Source organism: Furipterus horrens, unplaced genomic scaffold (genome assembly GCF_987537825.1).
Source record: "Furipterus horrens unplaced genomic scaffold, mFurHor1.1.pri manual_scaffold_5, whole genome shotgun sequence".
NCBI lineage: Eukaryota > Metazoa > Chordata > Mammalia > Chiroptera > Furipteridae > Furipterus > Furipterus horrens.
In genome coordinates, this window is record NW_028327175.1 from 84,713,926 (window position 1) to 84,732,533 (window position 18,608).

At 39.4% G+C, this 18,608-nt stretch overlaps 1 protein-coding gene across 2 annotated transcripts in view; it reads left to right on the forward strand.

Annotated features, from left to right (window-relative positions):
- Nucleotides 1-6,281: 6,281 nt before the first annotated feature.
- PRR16 (proline rich 16) overlaps nt 6,282-18,608 on the forward strand; it is a 288,864-nt gene continuing 276,537 nt past the window's right edge. Inside the window, exon 1 of one of the 2 annotated variants that reach the window (XR_016511345.1) lies at nt 6,282-6,956. Coding sequence is in view for 1 of the 2 variants with exons in the window: in XM_090279048.1 (XP_090135174.1) it covers nt 6,798-6,956 (159 nt within the window). In the remaining variant the exon portion in view is untranslated. The remainder of the gene's footprint in view (nt 6,957-18,608) is intronic. The other variant, XM_090279048.1, reaches the window with a different exon arrangement.

Here is an 18,608-nt window from a genome sequence, read left to right on the forward strand (position 1 = left end):
CTTCCATAAAAATACTATAGACTTGGTGGCTTAATTAACTAAGATTTATTTTCTCACAGTTCTGAAGCTTAGGAACTCTAAGATCAAGGTGCTGGCCTATTCGGTTTCAGGTGAGGATTCTCGTCCTGGCTGGTGAATGGCTACCTTCCCACGATGGTCTCACATGGCCTTCCCTTGGTGCATGCTCATGGAAAGACAGTTTCTCTTTTTTTCTCTCTCCCTCTCTCCCTTCCTCCCCTCTTCTTCTCTCCCTTTCTCTTCCTCTTTCTCCCTCTCTCCTCCTTTTTATATGGCCACTAATAATAAAGCCTCACCTTCATGCATTAATCTAATTCTAATTATCTCCTGAAGGTTCCAGCTGCAAATACCATCACATTGCGAGTTAGGGCTTCAATGCATTAATTTTAGCAATATATAACCTTAGTTCTATAGCAATATATATATATATATATATTTGAGGCCTGATCGAGGCACAGGCCATAGCCTATGGACATTTGGTGAGAGAGAAAGAGGTGAAAAGTGGAGTGGAAGTAGCACAGCAATTAAATAGAGTAGCAGCTTCCTTACAGACCCCAATTATTGTATCAAGGTCCACTAGCTCAGATTGACAGGGTGATCAGATCTTTATACTTTAGCACTGCAGAGTTCTCTAGACTGTTTACAGAGTTGGGACATTCCATCCCATTTCCAGAAGAGGAACTTGAAAGTGCATACTGTATCCAGCCATACACAGTGGATAACATTGGTAGCCACCTTACGTTTGGCTTTATATTTCTGAAGATCACAATTATAAACAGAGGAAGGGATACAACCTCTGCCAACATATCTGTCCTCTCTGATTTTATAAAAACAAATAAGGCTTTCTGATTTACCCTTACTTCCTTGGGGGGAAAATAACCCTGAATCTTAATAAGGACAGGGATCCCCAAGTGTTTGCTAAAATTACTTGGACACATGAGCAATTGAGTAAGACTTTCATTTATCTTGGTGCTAGTGGGCTATATTGGGTTCTACTAAAACATCAAGTTTTCCTTGGTTGCAGCTGAATTGCCTTTCAGACAAAGAAGTTGTTATACTGTTAAACTGTGCAGAGTGGCAACTGACTATGCCTAAGAACACCTATTGGGCCACATTAGTTGTAGTTCTGGAGAATTGCAAGTGTCAGGTTCTCTCTTCTTTTGGTTCATCAGTATGAAGCTGAGAGGTGGAATGAGATTGGGTAGAATGAGATGTCAAGCACAGACAACCAGGGTTTCAGGATGAGTGGCAACTGCTGGAAACTTGGGTGAAAGAAAGTAATTGTCTAAGTATTGCTTACACATGTGGGGCAGTTCATCGGCTCTGTGATAAATGAGATCTTTAGAGCTAGGACACTGAGATGAGAAAGGATGAAAGGCTTGGTGGTTCTTGGCATGGATAAACTGCCAAATCTAAGACTTGAATGCAGCTAGCTTTCAGAGGCAGAAACAATCCAAAAAAATGTCAACCTATAAATATGAGAAAAAACTAAGATATATAACTTAATCTAAATGCTATATGATGATATGTATTGTTTTATTTTTCCAGGGGCACATCTCTTCTTTTGGAGGAGAAATAGGCCACAGGTATAGGCAGCTTGATCCAAGTTGGACCAGTCATTAGACTTTCTCACCACCAGTTACTGACCCAAGCAGAACCATTGCTTATTTATGTGGTATCTTTCTTTGTGTGAATTTGAAAACTATTTTGCTTCCTGAAGACATCTAATTTCCTTGTAGCTGAAAATTATAATACAGTATACAGATTTTGGTAGAATAACTCATTTTACTGCCACCTACTGGAAAATCATGGTAATTAAATACAGTTGACTGAGACAACTCTGGGTGATTTGGAGTAGTGAACCCCCTTGCAGTTGCAAATCCCCTTATCACTTTTGACTCTACAGTCAGCCCTTGGTATTCTCAGATTCAACCACGGTTTAAAACAGTATGTTCTATCTGCGGGTGGGAATACTTAGTTGGGAATTCAAAAATACAGTTTTTGATCTGTGGTTAGTTGAGTCTGAATGTGAAACCCACAAATATGAAAGGCTGAATGTATGCATTGAAAAAATATATAACTGTAAGTAGACCCTCATAGTTCAAATCCATGTTGTTAAAGGGCCAGTTGTATAGAAATGTATGAATTTTCTATAAGAATAGCACAACTGAAATAGCAGATTGGCACCTGGCCCAATCACAGCGATTGACTGAGGTGCATGTCCATGACCTAAGCTGGACCTATCGAAGTTCCCTCCTGGGAGCTTGCTGTGATGATCTCTTTCTTTTCTTATTGCAAAGTTATGAAGATGTGAACCAATGGTCAAGGTTACACCTAATGGGAAAACTAGTCTAAAAGAAAGTAGCCAACCTATCATAAGGTGATAGGATACACAGACAAAAAGAAATATTCCTAATGGTCCTAGAATTTCTGGCTCCAATACTATTTGAAGATATTTCTATTCTAGCCTTCTATAGTTAAGCTCTGAGACAATTTCTTTTGTTAATGTAAGGAAAAGTTCAGTTTATGTCACATGGATAAAAGGTAAAAAACAAAATCAACAACCTCAAAACAACCACTTTGACGATCAAGTAAAATAAATTGACTGTAGTTGGAAAAGAGGGCAAGAAGAGATACTATAAAGTAATCTCACTTGATAGTAGAGTCATGTGCAGACTTACCTAATTGTTCCTGTTAATAGTATGTCTTGCTAAACCTAGTGGCATATCTACTCAATAGTGTATAGACTTGCCTAGAGTAGCCATTTAAAAAATATTTGTTGAGGGGTCTCATTCTTATGTACATACATAATAAATTTGGTTAGTTTCTTCTGTTAAAACATTTGTTTGTTGAATTAAGTTAATTTTAAAACACACGGAAATGGCAACACTTTATTCATTCATTTATTTCCCTGTCAAATGCTTATTGAGCAACTATTTTGCAATAGACTCAGTTCTTTTTCTCAGGATACTATAATGGGTATTTGCATTTAAACTTCCAGATCCTTTTGTTTCATTTTGTTTCTACCAATATGCATAGATATCATAGCTATCATAGGTAGCCATCATGCCAAAAACAGTTGATACATAAAAAGGAGACACTCTCCAGACAAATAGAGACTATTCCACAAAATGTATGCATCAACAATGGGGTTCTAGCTCCCAATTTATATACCCTAGATGTAAAACATAACAGAAAGCTGAACAACTAGATGATCTTCAAGGCTTATTCTAGCTAGAAGAGAAACCATAAGTTTGCTTTTAGTCTCTGGAGTGTGGTCCCTTTACAACAGCCTAGAAACTGTTTAAAATGTAAATTTCAGACTTTACCCCAGACAAGCTGGATTTGATACCCTGGGCGGGGTGAGAGGGGGTCCAGTAACCTGTGTTTAATAAGCTCTAATAGATGCCAAAGTTTGAGAACCACTGCCAGGACCTATGCAATATTTAATAGTCAATGTATGTAAGGAGAAATTTTCTAATTTTCTCTTTGCTGCATTTCACCAACAACATTTTCTCTTCTAGACTTCATGTCCTTCTCTGTCACTCTCCACCTCCATCCCCCAGTTAAAACTATTTTGTCAGACAAAGCTGTCATTTTTCCCTTTCATGTTTTCAAATAATTTCAATAACATTGAACTTTACAAACAAAAGTAAATTCACATAAAAGAAAAAAAAAAAGAAAACCTCAAGTCTCTATTGAAAGTAATATCATGCATATCTTCCTTTTTATTTGGCAGTATATCGATAAGAGCCATTGCCAACAGGATGGGACAAAATATTTTAGGACTATTCTTGAGCTTTTTGTGAATTAAAAATTGTCAGTGCCATAACATTTACTTATGTAGGTTATTAGGGATCAATTGCAATAGATTACAGACACGCGCGCGCGCGCGCGCGCGCGCGCACACACACACACACACACACACACACACACACACGGATACTATAAGTGCTTGTAACTTAAAAAAGAAGCCACTAGATGATCTCTTATAATTATCCAATCTTTTCTACTGAAAAACTCAGAAAAAGATGAATAAAGGGAGAGAAAATAAAATCCTGGTTGCACGATCACTTCTCTATGTAAGACCCTCCTTTTCTGTTTAGAAATATGTTATTCTAAGATTATAAGTGATATGGTTGTGTATGTATCCATTTGCAGCTAACATTAGTAAATAAATTTATGGGAAGATTCATCAGACATTGTATTAGGTGTTACTTTTGTTGTTTGGTCCCCATAATTTGGCTTTAAAATAGCATATATACTTATCTCTGAGAGAGCATAGGATGAACAAAAGGAATAAAATATTTTCCCATAAGTAACAAAAATAGGGACTAAATAAACTTTATTTATGTCCACATGTCCTTTTCATCCTGCCCCCTTCCCCTCAATACTGTTAACATTTTTTGTAAAATTTTCTGATTATGCATATTTCATGCATGCTTGCTTAATGACTGGAAGATAGTGGTAGCTACCGCTGGTGGGATCTACTTGCTTTTCAGTTTGGGTTTGGAATCCAATTTTAACTTTTCCCTCTCAGTTAATTCCATACTGTATTTAGATATGGATATTAATAGATGAGAGCCATTATTTAAGAGTAGATGGTGACGTGAATGAGGATGGTGTGTTTTAGATTAATAATTATGTTTTGATTTAGAGTCAGAATAGTTTGGTTCACTAATAACAATGAACATCATAGTACAACCAATTGTTTTTAATCTTTAGTAAAGGCAGTCAATGGTATCATGGAAATATTCTTATACTGTCAGATGGCTATTTTATCTTCAATATTCTTTCCGAAAATCATTCGACTTTGAGGTTTTGGAATTTCCCTATTCATTTGCCTACTATTGAGAATCAAATATTCAAAACTAGAGGAGCAGCACCTTCCCTTTTTTCTTATGTTATCTTCTGTCATTTCTGACCATTCACCTTTATTCAGATATGAAAAATAAGAATATCATTAAAGATCAGTGCAGGAGTTTGTATACCTGATATAATTATTTTTACTGTTACATCTTTATAAAATAAAGAACTTGCAGAGATAAAAGTACTTCAAAAGTCTATTCTCCCAACCTCAGAGAACTCATGAATACTACTCATTTAACACTTATAATTATTCTTTCTCTTTCTCCTCCCCAATTTGCTTACTGCACACTGATTCTTTTATTCTTTCTTTATTTTAATTCCCTTCCAGCAGTTTCTGTTTTTCACTGACTTTTCAATGCTGTTGTTCTTTTGACATCACCTCTAAATTTCTATTTTTAGACCTGTTGTCTCTTTCTTCTTTCAGATTTCAGATATGACTCCCAAAGATTGTGTCAAGATGAATTGTTCGGAATGAAGACAGTGATTGATTATGATGGGCTTAAGGAACTGTGAAGAGGAGAGCTGTCAAGATTTTCTTCATGCAATAGAACTGTGTGGGATAGACCTGTGGTGTGAGAAGCACGAAACAGCCCTACTAAGACATGACTTAAATCGGAAACCCATTAAAATAATGATTTGGAGTAGTGTTTACTAAAGAAAATAAAACAAACCAACCTGCCAGGTCAGTAGTTAATAACCCCTGGAATTACTACTAAGGAAATTAAAAATTTAGCTAATAAGAATGGTAGCCACCTATAGAGAATGGAACTGAAGGCTTCCTATTAACTCCCTTCCCTGGGTCCTTTTGACAGAAGTCAGAAAGTTATTTCCTATTTACTTAGTAGAAGACTTGAAATGGAAAACAAATGATATAAAAAAGTCGGAGGCACAGTCTTACTCAGCTCCCTCAAAAGGAGATCCAGACAGGGTATTTTTCCCCTCTAGCCAAAACATACATCAGCATAGGTCACGGAAAGAGGAAGGACATTTTTAAAAAACAGAAAAAGAAAAAAAAAGAGCTGTCCCAGATAAGTACAGCCAAGATGACTCAGAGTGTCCCAGGGGATTTTTGGTGTGGGGACTTCAAATTATTAAGTCCTCTATTAACTTAGGGAATCCACAGGGTTAGGCAACTTCTTTCAAGAACACGCTTGGTTCCATGATTCTAGGGGTGAGGGGTCGTTAGTTTCGCACATTCTTTTTCTCCCCCTGCAGAAGTAAGAACACCTCTTTGGAACTCTTAATCACTTTGAGAATGATTGGAGGCCTTCTGGACAAACTTGGGTCCTGGATAAACATTTAGAGTCGCTTTACTGACCCTAAACCCAACTCTTGACTCGACTTGTGAGTCTTTCTGAATTCCTCTGAAAGCGTGGTGGAGATCCAGGTCTCTGCTTAGCGGTGAGGCAGAAGGAATCGCGGCTAGATGTGAGAAGATACACAGCAGTCTGCGATGAGGAGGGCATTTCAGGATCAACACCTGGGGGGAGGCGAGACGGGAGCTCCTCTCCCCGCTCCCTGACGCCCAGGTGTTCTGGAAGAGATCCTGGAGGGAAGTGCCGCGGGCACTGCAGCTGACAGCCCTGGGCACCGTGGCCGACGAGCCTCACCACAGGCGGGGAGCGAGTGCGTGTGTGCGCCAGAGCGGCGGGCGGCGGCGGGAGGAGGCGCAGGCGCGCTGCTCGCCCGTCTGCAGCCGGGCGCCGAGCGCCGCGTCTCGGGGAGTTGATGGCAGCACCACAGTGCGGCCGCCGGGCCGAGCGCCGAGCTCAGCCACCCGCCGCTGTCCAAGGAGCGTCCAAGATGTGGGGGGATCGGGGCGGCAGCGGTCGCAGCAGCGTCAGGGACCGGGGAGCGCACCAGCCTCCGCACTCCCGCCTGTGCTGACCTGCCTCGTCTGGCCCCAAAGAATGTCAGCCAAGTCCAAAGGGACCCCCTCCTCGTCCTGTCCAGCCGAGGGACCGCCGGCAGCCTCCAAAACCAAGGTGAAGGAACAGATCAAGATAATCGTGGAGGACCTGGAATTAGTCCTGGGCGACCTGAAGGACGTGGCCAAGGAACTTAAGGAGGTGAGCGGCGCAGGGGTGGGGAAGGAGTTCGTTTCCTTTTGCCCCCTTGGGGTTTTTGGTCCGGTTTTCACTGGGGACCGTCGACTTCTTAACTCTTAGGGAACTATCGTAAGAAGCCTGCAGACGGACTTTCTTTGCTCCGGCGACTCCTGAGAAGAGTTGTTGCACTTTTTAAAAAATTGTTTTAATCGGGAAGAAATCAACTAGTGTTCTAATCGATGGACCTAGGATGGTGGGAGGGGTGAACGCGCTCGAGTTTCGGTGTGTGTGTGTGTACGTGTGTGTGTGTGTGTGTAATGTCGGGGGAGGGGGATAACGGGAGGAGGGGTGTGTCGACAGGAAGAAATGAGCAGCCCGGCCGGGGATTGCAAGATGCCCCTCTCCTGCCCTCTTTTTCCTCCAGTCCTCTGGCAAGTCACTCCCTGCCAGGCAGCCTCCCCGAGCCCGGGCTGAATGGGGTCCGGGTTCCGGGCCCTGGGCCAGGCTGGGGAGGGTAGCCCGGGGGAAGCTAGGCTCCAGCTCTCCTCCTCGGCTTCTGAGCCCCGCTGGAAGGAAGGCATCCGGGCTGTTGGCAAGGGGAGCCCAGACTTGGGGATGTGGAGGGGGTCTGGGACTTTCTCAGTTTCGCAGTTTCTAAGGCATCCCTTGCCCTCCTCCGAATGTCGCTCCTAGTAACCCCGGGCCTCTCCCCCAAACCACCTCCTTCCTCCCTTCCATCTTGTCGCCACTTGGCACTGAACCTGGGAGCCTGGCGCATTAGTGTGTGTGTGTGTGTGTGTGTGTGTGTGTTGTGCATGTTGTGCATGTGTGTGCGTGTGTGTTGTGCGTATGCCAGGGTCTCGCCATTGGCGTCCTGGCTCTCGGGAACCGGGACTGTTCCGCTTCTTTCCCGCTCCCCATCTATTCCACTTCTGCCCTCCCACCCCCACCCCCGTTATCCGGAACGAAAGAAGCGGAGGCAGTGTCAGGGCTGAGGCTGCGTAAATCAGGCTGCCGCTCCAGGCGGGGGTGAAGACTGGCTTGGGAGGGGTGGGGTCTTCGCGAGCCTGGCTGGCAGCTGGTGGAGTCGCGGAGCCAGTGGTGGAGTCTGAGCCCGCTGTTCTGCTACCGACGGGCGCCGGGCGCCTGGTACAGTTCTCGGCCAGGGAGACCGGCCCCCCGCAGTTGCTCCCAAGCTAAGACTAACTTCTAAGGTGGTGGTGCTGGAGGCGGGAAGGGAAGGGGTGAGGGCATAGTCTAGGTCCAAAATTGTAATCTTGTTTCTGAGGCCAAGTGGGAGGAAATTGAGGGTTGTTTGGATGCCTGGACTTTAGAAATTAACCTCCTCTATCCAGCTCCCAATCCAAATGTGAGGCAAGAGCCCTCCCCCGCCCCCTCCCTGTGCTTCCTCTCCCTGCTCCTCATTACCTCTATGACCAGAACTCTGCATTGGTTACCAAGTGCAAGTCTGTTAAAATGGCCCGTTCATGGGCAGAGGTCTGTTTGTCACGGCAAATGCCATTCCTGTAGGTATTCCACCGACAGAACATAATTACTACCGGGGTCCTGAGAGTGGAGATTGATAGAGATGATAGATGTGAGGATAAAACTTGTTCATGTTTGCGGGGCTTCTCTAGGATCATTGCTTCACAACTGGTTGACAGATGGTGAGGTTATGCATTGAAATTCAAGTCTAAAGATGCTGTTCGTTTCCTTGTTATTCTTTCATTTGACATTTTTGGCAGGCTGTGTTTTCATCTGAAACATTATGGCGTTGTAAAAATGAACAAATTTGGGCATGTTCCTTTTGGCAGAATTGTGCTTTATAGTTGAGGTTTCTAAAGGTGGGGGGATGTGGGAAACCTACATCAACACAGTAACATATTTACTGTCTTAGCGAGGAGGCTGAGCTTAAGATAGGGGTAGACGATCAAAACTGCATCTGTGGGCACATCCTTCCTTATGATGTGTCACTCTACTACCTACTTGAGACGGAATAAATGACAAGAAACTGCATATGGCCTTGGTGCTGTTTTTCCTCATATTCTGTAAATATTTGGAGGTCAGGTAGACATATAGTGAACCTTTTAACCTCCCTGTGGGTCTTATTTAGAATCAAGGAAATAAATCAGGAAGTCTGGATATCTCTTCCTTTTACTACTTCTGTGTCTTCATTTACTGAGAATATTTAAGGGGTGGTGGTGAGAACAGGTAGTTTATAAAAGGAATGGAAAAGCATAGATAATGTACGACCAAATAGATGATAAGATTTGTCTTCTAGACAGATATAGAGGTGAAATTTTGCTTGATGCTTTGGAATTTTGATTGGCTGTCAGGGCCTGTTGTGGTAAAATTCTCACTCCTAAGAATGACATTTATAAGTGGTAAATGATGTGATGTGATCATTAATTATTTATGTGAGGATATCATTATCCTAGATTTGCACACAGAATTGTATTTAGTATTTCTGAATCTCAAAACATTGGCAATTTATATAACATGAATTATAGTTATTTTGAGAACAAAATATTTATAGGGCATATTTGACTTATGACCTTTTTGCAGTTGTCCAGCATTTATCTTTTAAAAATAATACTGCACATGTGACTGAGCATGCCTTTGATGTAGTTTTGAATGGAGTAGTAACTGAAAACTTAGTAAATATAAACCTTGTTAGTTTCTACACCTATGACTTACAAATACAAATGTCACTAAATTTATCAGTTTTTATAGTCAATATTCTGGCAATTTATCATTAGTATATATTAAATATAAACTGTTATATTTAGAATTCTAATTTCTTTATTGGCAATGCTGTGGTTTTAGACTTTAATATATTTTGATATTAATGAGCAAAAAACACTAACTTGTAACAGAAATTATAACAAAGTAACATGACTAGATCACCATATCAAATCAATCTATGATACTTGTTTCACTTTTCTGCTTTTTTATTCTATCTAAAATGCACTATATTTTAAAAATATTCCGTTCTTTATTTTTGTGTGAACTCTGCACCAACAGTATTGGATTTTTGTTTGATGTTATTTTGAAATTGCTTTTCTTATCAGAAGTTTTCTGGACTTTAGTCACCTGAAAATTCATGTACGTAGTGTGGTAGATTTGAACATAATAGTTGCTTCCAGAAACACTGATAATTAGTTACAAAACTCCATTATTATTTTTGGTATTGTTTTATGACTAGCTATGTAATCATTATTCAATAATTTATAATTAGGTTGTATATTAGAAGAAGAGGAACAGGATTTCTGGAAAGTCTAAGGGCAGTTTTATTCTGTTCTCAGAATTTAGTAAAACCTCAAATAACTTGACTTTTCAGAAATAATAGGCGTATTTTGGTCTCCTGTACTCTAATGAAAAAACATTATGTAAAATTCAACATATTTATTTAGCACTTACTATATGCTACATTATCTTTTTATTGTTACCAAGATGAATAAATTATAATTATTGGTCTCAGTGAGCGCTAAAGGTTAGTTCAGGATGCATTGATCATGTCTTTGAACATCAGTAGTGTAAACAAGCATTACTGCTTTAGCTGCCACTCTCACTATGATCTAATAAGCGTGGGGGAAGTAAGCAGAATGAGGATAAGAGTGAGTATATGTATATTAATAAACCAACACTTCCTATGTACTCAGTAGTATCATAAGCCTTTGGCAAGGAGAATAGAAGATTTAAAAAGATAGTAAGATATAAATTTTAAGAAACTTACCATTTATTCAGATTGTCATGATTAACACAACAGGATCAATGACAAATGTTGCAATAATGGAGATTTTTATGAAGGATTAAGCTCTTTGGGGGGATGCAAGGTCAAAAAAGAAGATTTTGGCTCTTTCTCTGAGATTTGAAAAAGTAAAGAGGAGAAGGAATTAACAGGAAATAGAAATAGGAATTACAGGAAATTAATCCATATTACTTTTTTCTACACATGGAAAAAAATTACTGGTGAAACTATAGAGTTTTAGGGATAAACTTAACTATTATTGGTTTTTAGGTGTGTTTTGACTTAATTTTAGAAATGTAGAAAAAACAGCTTTTAAAAAATAGTTCTCAGATAACCTGACATTTGTAGGTACCAATTTGTCAGTTCTTTTATGAAGATCTCTCTAGTGAACTGTTTTGGATCAAATGTTGTTGTTAATATGGGATCACAGATCTTGTTAGAGAGAAACTGAAGTGTGTAATAAACATCCTTTTATTTGGAAACAAAATTCATTGCTGATTTAGGTGAATTCTATTTGAGTTTAGACTGAGTATAACCTTGGACATTTTTCTGTGTTTCAATTCATGATTTTAAGTGACAAGGCTGATCTATGGATTGAAGATATACACATGGCTTTTATGTAGGACCAGGAAACCAGTTAATATCAGCACCCTGGAATCACTCGTGGAATTCCATGAGTGGGAAGGTGTGTCAGCACTGTGGCTGTGGATTGGAAAGCACTATGATTTTCATAAACAGAAACAAATTAAACTTAAGTTTAATTTTGAAAATTCTGAAAGCCAAGAGGAAACAGCCCATTTGGGGGCTGATTAAAACAGAATTAACAACTGTCCTCAATATATTTTTGTTTTAATATTCTTTTTTAATGGTTTATCTACTTGAAGTTGTGTAGTTTATTGCTCTAGGAAATACTACCAGATATCTTTTGGTTAATGAGCCCATGCATATAAAATTCATTACTACAACAAATTATAAAGAATACTCTCTGGATTGTTTTCCAAGTTCTAAAGTTATGAATGAATGAAATTTCTCAGTTCATTCAGTTGTAGCAATAGCTGTTTTTTTACTACTTTACCTAACAGTCTACCTCCCAGACTGGAGCATATTTACCAAATGCTTAAATGCTTTTTAATTTTTCTAAAGTATGATGGCTTAGCACGTTACTGAAAAAGCAGAATGGTTCTGAGAAAATAAAGATAACCAATGACCATCTTTCACTGACTATCGACAATACATAAAACCATCCAAGACTCAGAGAATTAACTGATAAGAAATTCTAGCAGCCTTCAAGTAATAAGTAGATGTTTGCTTCAGGCAATAGTGAAGTAATAGATAATAAAACCAATGTAATAGGTTTTATTGTTGCCTGGATTATGTATTTTTTTTTTTTTCCTACCCTTACTGCTCTGAGGATGTCAGGTATTTAAATCAAACTGTAGGAGAAAAAATAGAAGTGCAAGTTTGAGTAAAATATATTTTTCCAAACAAATTTAACTACAGAACCTTCCATAGAACTAATCATGAAAAATTTCTTAGGCAGTTTTTGAGAATTAAGAGGGGTAAGATTTCAATAGGCTGCTGATTCAGTTCTGATTGAAATGTACACAACTGACATTGAGCTGAAAATAAAACACTAGAAAACAACAAAGGAAACGTTTTTCTTTAAGAAATAAAGCTATTCACTTATTTCATTAAGATGTAATTTTTTAAGAGCAGTTTTAGGTTCAGAGCAAAATTCAGAGAAAGGTACAGTGATTTTCCATATACCTTTGTTCCCACACATGTCCTCTCCTTCATTATCAACATCTATAACCGTCGTCGTCGGCAGCCGTCCGTCTCGAGAGACGATGGTGTAGCTTCTTAAGAGTCTATCTGCACCGCCGAGAATGGCTGTGCAGTCCGACTCGGGAGTGACACGGTATCTGTCTCCTCCCGTGTTGAATCGACATCTTGTGATGACGCTGAAGCTACAGAGCCTGGGCAGGGTGATATGGAGGGTCTGCTGTTGCCCATGCAGCAGACCCCCCCTCTCTTCGCAGCTGAAGGGTCCAAGGGAAAGACGGAGTCGATACAGCTTGGCTTCAGGTGCGCCGCAGGAGTTGCCGGTGTTGACTACAACGTCAAACCACCTTAGGGACTCCGGCTCCGGATTTTCTGTCGGGGTTTACTCCCTTAGCCCTTCCCCTGAAGAGGTATGCCGCAAGGCAGCGGAGGTTTTTTTTTCTTTTTGGAGTCAGAGTTTTCCTTCTCTGATGTGCCCTGACTGGAAGATCGAACCAGCGACACTTAGCTCGCAGGCCGACGCTCAATCCACTGAGCTAAACCAGCCAGGGCCAACATCTATAACCACAGTGATACATTTGCTTACAGTTGATGAGCCTACATACACATCATTATTACCCAAAGTCTATAGTTGACATTATGGTTCATTCACTCTTGGTGTTGTGCATTCTGTGGGTGTCGACAAAATGTATAAGGACATGTATCCATCATTGTGGTGCTCTACCTATTCATCCCTCTCCCAATCTAACCCCAAAGTGTCAGCTTTTTAAAGAACACATTTCATTTCCCCCCCCTCATTTCAGAAGCAATACAGTGTACTATAGAAAGTTTTGGGGAAAAAAACCTCAAAATGGTAAAGGAGAAATACAAGTTATCCTTAATGCCACACAGAAATAGATACCTCGAACACTTGGCTATATTTTCTTTCAGTTATTTTTCTTGTATGAATATTTTTAACATAGATGAAGTCATACACTATTATGGAATTATATACAATGATTTCTGCTTTCTTGAATAGTATCATATCATAGTCATTATATAGATCTGCTATAACTTGCTTTATAGTTCCTATAATATTGGACATTCTATTTATTTCCAAATTATTGTAATAGTTAAAGATCACTAAAAAGAACAGTTTTAGGAATAAAAGTGGCTAAGACAGAGTTTACTCTGTACCTGATATTCTTCTAAATGCATTTATTTATATTTAAATCTTTTAATTCTTGAAACAAATATATAAGAAAGGTACTATTGTTATATTCTATTACAGATAAGAAAACAGAGGGCACAGATAATTTAGTCACCTGGCCCAAGTTCACTTAATTGTAAGTGGAGAAGTGAAGTTTCAATGCCAATTTATTACTAGAGCCCTGTCATTAAGCACTAAGCTCTATTTATTATTATTATTATTATATTTTATTAGAAGACAAGGAAATGAAAGTTTTAAACTTTTCTATCCTTACTGCTAAAGTGTCTTCCAGGGAGTTTCACAAATATTTACACCCAGCAGGAATATATGTGGACATTGTTTCTCAGGTTTAAAGAGATGCTAAGAAACCTTTTAATTTAAGTCTTGTCATTATGGATTATTATTTCTTTGTGGTAATAGTCATTGTTTTTGTGGATTGCACTCAATTTTGGGCACTGGTATTGAGGCATAATTACTAGTGAGTTCATTAAATTTTGCAATTTGCATCTTCCAAGTAAATAGGTGCTATAGTGAATTACTTTTGACCTATTTAGTCTTAAAAATGTTAATGAGACTGTCACATAGCTTCTTATATTATTACTTAGAAAATAAAGGCACAACTAATAGGTACGTGCTGATATCTAGCATTGTTTGCATGAGTAAAGGAATTTTGGAAACTAATTCTCTTCTGTTATTATCAAATTGCCTTGGAGGGGAGATGCTGTCCTTAAGATTTCTGAGATGTGTAGGGTTTGGCAGTTGTTTCACTTTCTCCTATTACTGATAAATAGCGAAGCTTGTCAAATTCTTTACCAGGTTGAAAGTTATTGAGCTAGCTAACAATGTTATATGTTTGTTTATAATTAGATTTGTCACGTGAGTTTAGTAGTATTGATTGTAAGCTGCCCCGTCCCCTCACATATAAGGGAAACAAAAAGTGACCTTATTCTAAAATCCTGTTTGTTTTTTTCCAGTGTAACATGGAGAGACATGTTTTTATTATATTTAAACTGAGTTCATTAGGAAAACATACTCTAAATTAAGATTTACCAGAGGACCTAGGAAACCAAAGTCAGCACTACTTCACTCTAAATAAAAACCAGAAAGTAACATTAACTGAAGCAAATAAATAGACATATCTAAGTAATGTCTAAAGCAAAGTAGACTCACAAGGTGGCCTGTCAAATCAGGAAAAATATTGCCTTATATGGTGTCAGTGAAAGGTCTCTGCCACCAGTCTAAAGCCAGCAAGAGAACTCAACCTAGGGTGTGGTAAAAGGAGGAACTTTTTTCAGGTAAGCAGTTTGCAAACCTGGCAACTAGGCCAATGGAGGAAACCAAAACTGTTCTCTTATCAGCCAAAGAGGTGTCCTCATTTTTTATTTTTATTTTTTTTTATAGAGAAAGTCCTTAGTTCCTGACAGGTCCTTTTTTGTTTTTGCAAATGAGGGATCCAAATTTACACAATCTGATTGGTCCAACTATCACTGCCCTGTTTCATTGGAATGACTCATTCTGATTGGTCATTATGGAGCTGTTCTGTTTAGTCAGTAAAGATGCAAATAGTTATGCAGTTCTCATTAGACAGGTTAAGTCTCTGCCCATTCGTTGAAAGACAGCGACTCTTTTATAAGGATTGATGAAGATGGCAGGAGCACAGTGCAGGAGGTTGGAAACTTAGTCTGTAACTTTTCCCCTGAAATCCAGCATGGACGAGAGCCCCCTGTCAGCAGTGGCTGCTAGTCTGATTATGAATTTGGGCCTCATTAACCTTGAAGAGTCCGTGGCAGATCCATTCCTTTTTGAGGTTCATGATGCCATGAACTATTTTTATGTTTGAAAATGAAAGGACATGAGAATTCTAAAGCTTCTAGACTCTAGGTAAGAAACATGAACATTGTTAAGACAGAATTTATATGTATAATCTTTGTTTTCTTTCCTCCTGCTTTGCAAATGGTACTCCATTTTGGTGTTTGAGGTAAAAGTTTACTTCTAGATTAATTGAAGTGAGTCAAATTTTATACTTATACCCATTGTGCCAGTTACTATGGTGTTTGGCACACTATACATAGATTTTTAACTACAGATAGCATATGACATACTAGTCTAGAGAAAGCAAATTTGATTATTTTTAACACATATTATATGCATACTAACAGATCGGTATTTATTTACTTCTTTCATAATATCAAATCATTTCCTAAGATTTCAAGCTGTATTCATGAGACTGAAAATTACTAGGTTAAAAAATATGTCAATCAAATTAATCATCTTCTAGCTGCAGTGGTTCTTAACACCCCCCTCCCCCCCATATCATAGAGCCCTTTGAAAGTTCATAAAATTGTAGATACTTCTCCTGGAGCAAAAGCTTATAGAAAAATAAGTCTTTGCAGTTGTTCAGGGAATCGTGGGGGAGTGAGAATGATTCAGGTGAAGAGACAAAACAGGTGATTGATTGTCTTTCTCTTTCTTTTTAGATTTTTAGCTAGTTGTTTGAGACCAGCTCCATAATTTTCAAAATCAAAAGCCCTGGAAAAAAAAGAAATACTGATGGCTGTGATCTGATGGTTTTAATTTCAGGGAGCCAACAGTAACTTATCAGCAATTTACTTGTCTTAGAGGGGCTCTGGTAAGCTGTTCTCTGAAAAACTGCAGAATGCTTGTATGTCTTAAGGTTAACTCTCCCGTTTTTTCTTAATGATGTGTGCTAAAGCACATCACTGTACAGGACAAAATGTTTCCACAGCTTATTGTAAATTATGCATAGTCTCTCTTCAAAACTGGTCCCAGAACAACATTTTTTTTTGTTTGTTTTATTGTTTCCCTGTGTGAAATTGATTAATGAATTAAGAAAGATATTTTGAATTGTTGATATGTGTAAGACACGGCTGATTACCATAAAGGATCCAAACATGAAATAAGCTTGAGAACCTGTTCTTGAAGAAAGCTGTCTCTAGGCGGCTGAACTTGACTTACAGTAGGGTGCAAGAAGCAACTCTAAAGCAATGTAGGATATGTAAAAGGCCATTTTACATTACAGCTAAGTTCAAAGATGGAAGAAACATTCATCTAATTTTCCATTTTAATTGATTTTCTCTACATTAATGAATTCCAAATTTTGCTTAATAAGATGTGTAGTAATTCCTGTAATAATACATCATGGTTTTGGGATGTACGGTCAAGTCTTTCAAACTCATGCTTATGTTGCTTTATTATTCCACAGAAGATTATTCTTAGAGATTGCATTGATATATTATAAAATTTCAACACATTACCAATACCAGCAGTTACTTTTGTTAAACATGTATTTCCCAATGTTTTCATGACTGCATTTGAAAGCAGTCAGCAACCAGTCATTGATTGCTTTAAAATTTTTTTTTTCAGATTTAATGTGTTTTATTGATTAAAATATTACATTTGTGCCAGTTTCCCTTCCCTCTGCTCCCCTCCACCCGGTGGCCCCCCTCCCTCCAGTTGTCCCCCCCTTTTAGATTATGTCCATTAGTTGTGCATACAGTTCCTCCCAACCTCTCTCCGTCTATTCCATTCCCTCCTACCTTGATCCCCAATTCCTATATCATCTCCCTCCCTTTCCCCATTCCCCCTCCCTGTTAACCTCCCCCCAATATGCTTCCCGTACCCACAGTTCCTTTTCCACTCTCGTTGCCTATTTAGTTTGCCTTTGTTTCATCTCCCTAGCTTCTGTTTTTTTAAACCAGTCCCTTTAACATCTCATATAACAGTGGTTTGGATCTAATGAACTCTTTCAGTTTTATTTTGTCCTGGAAACACTTTCTCTGTCCTTCTATTCTGAATGACAATTTCGCTGGATAGAGTATTCGTGGTTGTAGGTTTTGGATTTTCATTACTTTGAATATTTCTTGCCAGTCTCTTCTTGCCTGTAGGGTTTCCCTTGAGAAGTCAGCCGATAGTCTAATTGGGACCCCTTTGTACATAATTCTTTTCTTCTCTCTTGCTGCTTTTAAGATTCTCTCTTTATCTTTAATTTTTGACATTTTGATTATAATGTGTCTTGGAGTGGTTCTCCCTGGGTCCAGTCTCTTGGGAACTCTCCTTGCTTCCTGGACCTGCAAGTCTATTCCCTTCCCCAAGTCTGGGAAGTTCTCCTTTATTATATTTTCACTCAATTTTTCAAGTTCTAGTTCATCTTCCTCATTCTCTGGCAAACCAATGATTCTTATGTTGGGCCTTTTATAGCTGTCCCAGAGGTTTCTGATCCTCTCATTGTTGCTTCCCATTTCCTCTCGCTGCATTGGTTGACTGCTTGTTCCTTCTCCATATTCCAGTTTGTTGAAATGAACTCTGGATTTTTTTTTCTCACCATCTATCTCGTATGCGGTTTTGTTCCTTTCGTTATGAAAGTTTTTCGCTTCTTTCTTATCTTTTTCCTGCTCTTTTGTGAATTCTGTAAGCCACCTGATAACAATGGCCCAGAACTGAGCCTCTGACAGGTTTCTTATCTGTTCATCTATCAGGTTCTCTATCTGCTGCCTGGTGAGTTGTGTCACCGGGATTTCTATAGTTGTCTGCCTCATTTTGACAGATGCGTTTTGTTTTCTTGGGCCGGCTGTAAGGGGCAGTGCCTGTGTATGCGTCACAAATCAGCGACCGGCGCCTGCCTGTCCGTGACCTATTTCGCAGCCCTGTGGCGCTTTCTTTGGGGGCGGGGGTCCAAGATGGATTCACACAGTTATTCAGCTAGGAGACCGGGATCCGTCCTCCCGCCCCCCTGGGCCTCACTGTTCAAGGCGATGCGGTGGCCGCTCTCACCAGCGCCGGGGTCGCGCACCGCCGGGGGCTTGACCGCAGCCGGGATTCCTCGCCGCCCCGCCGCTGTCCAGGTGCGACCGCAAACAGCACTGCCCTCTTTAACTCTTACCTGCCCAAATGGCACCGCTGGTTTATAACTTCATATGTTGGACTTCAGTGT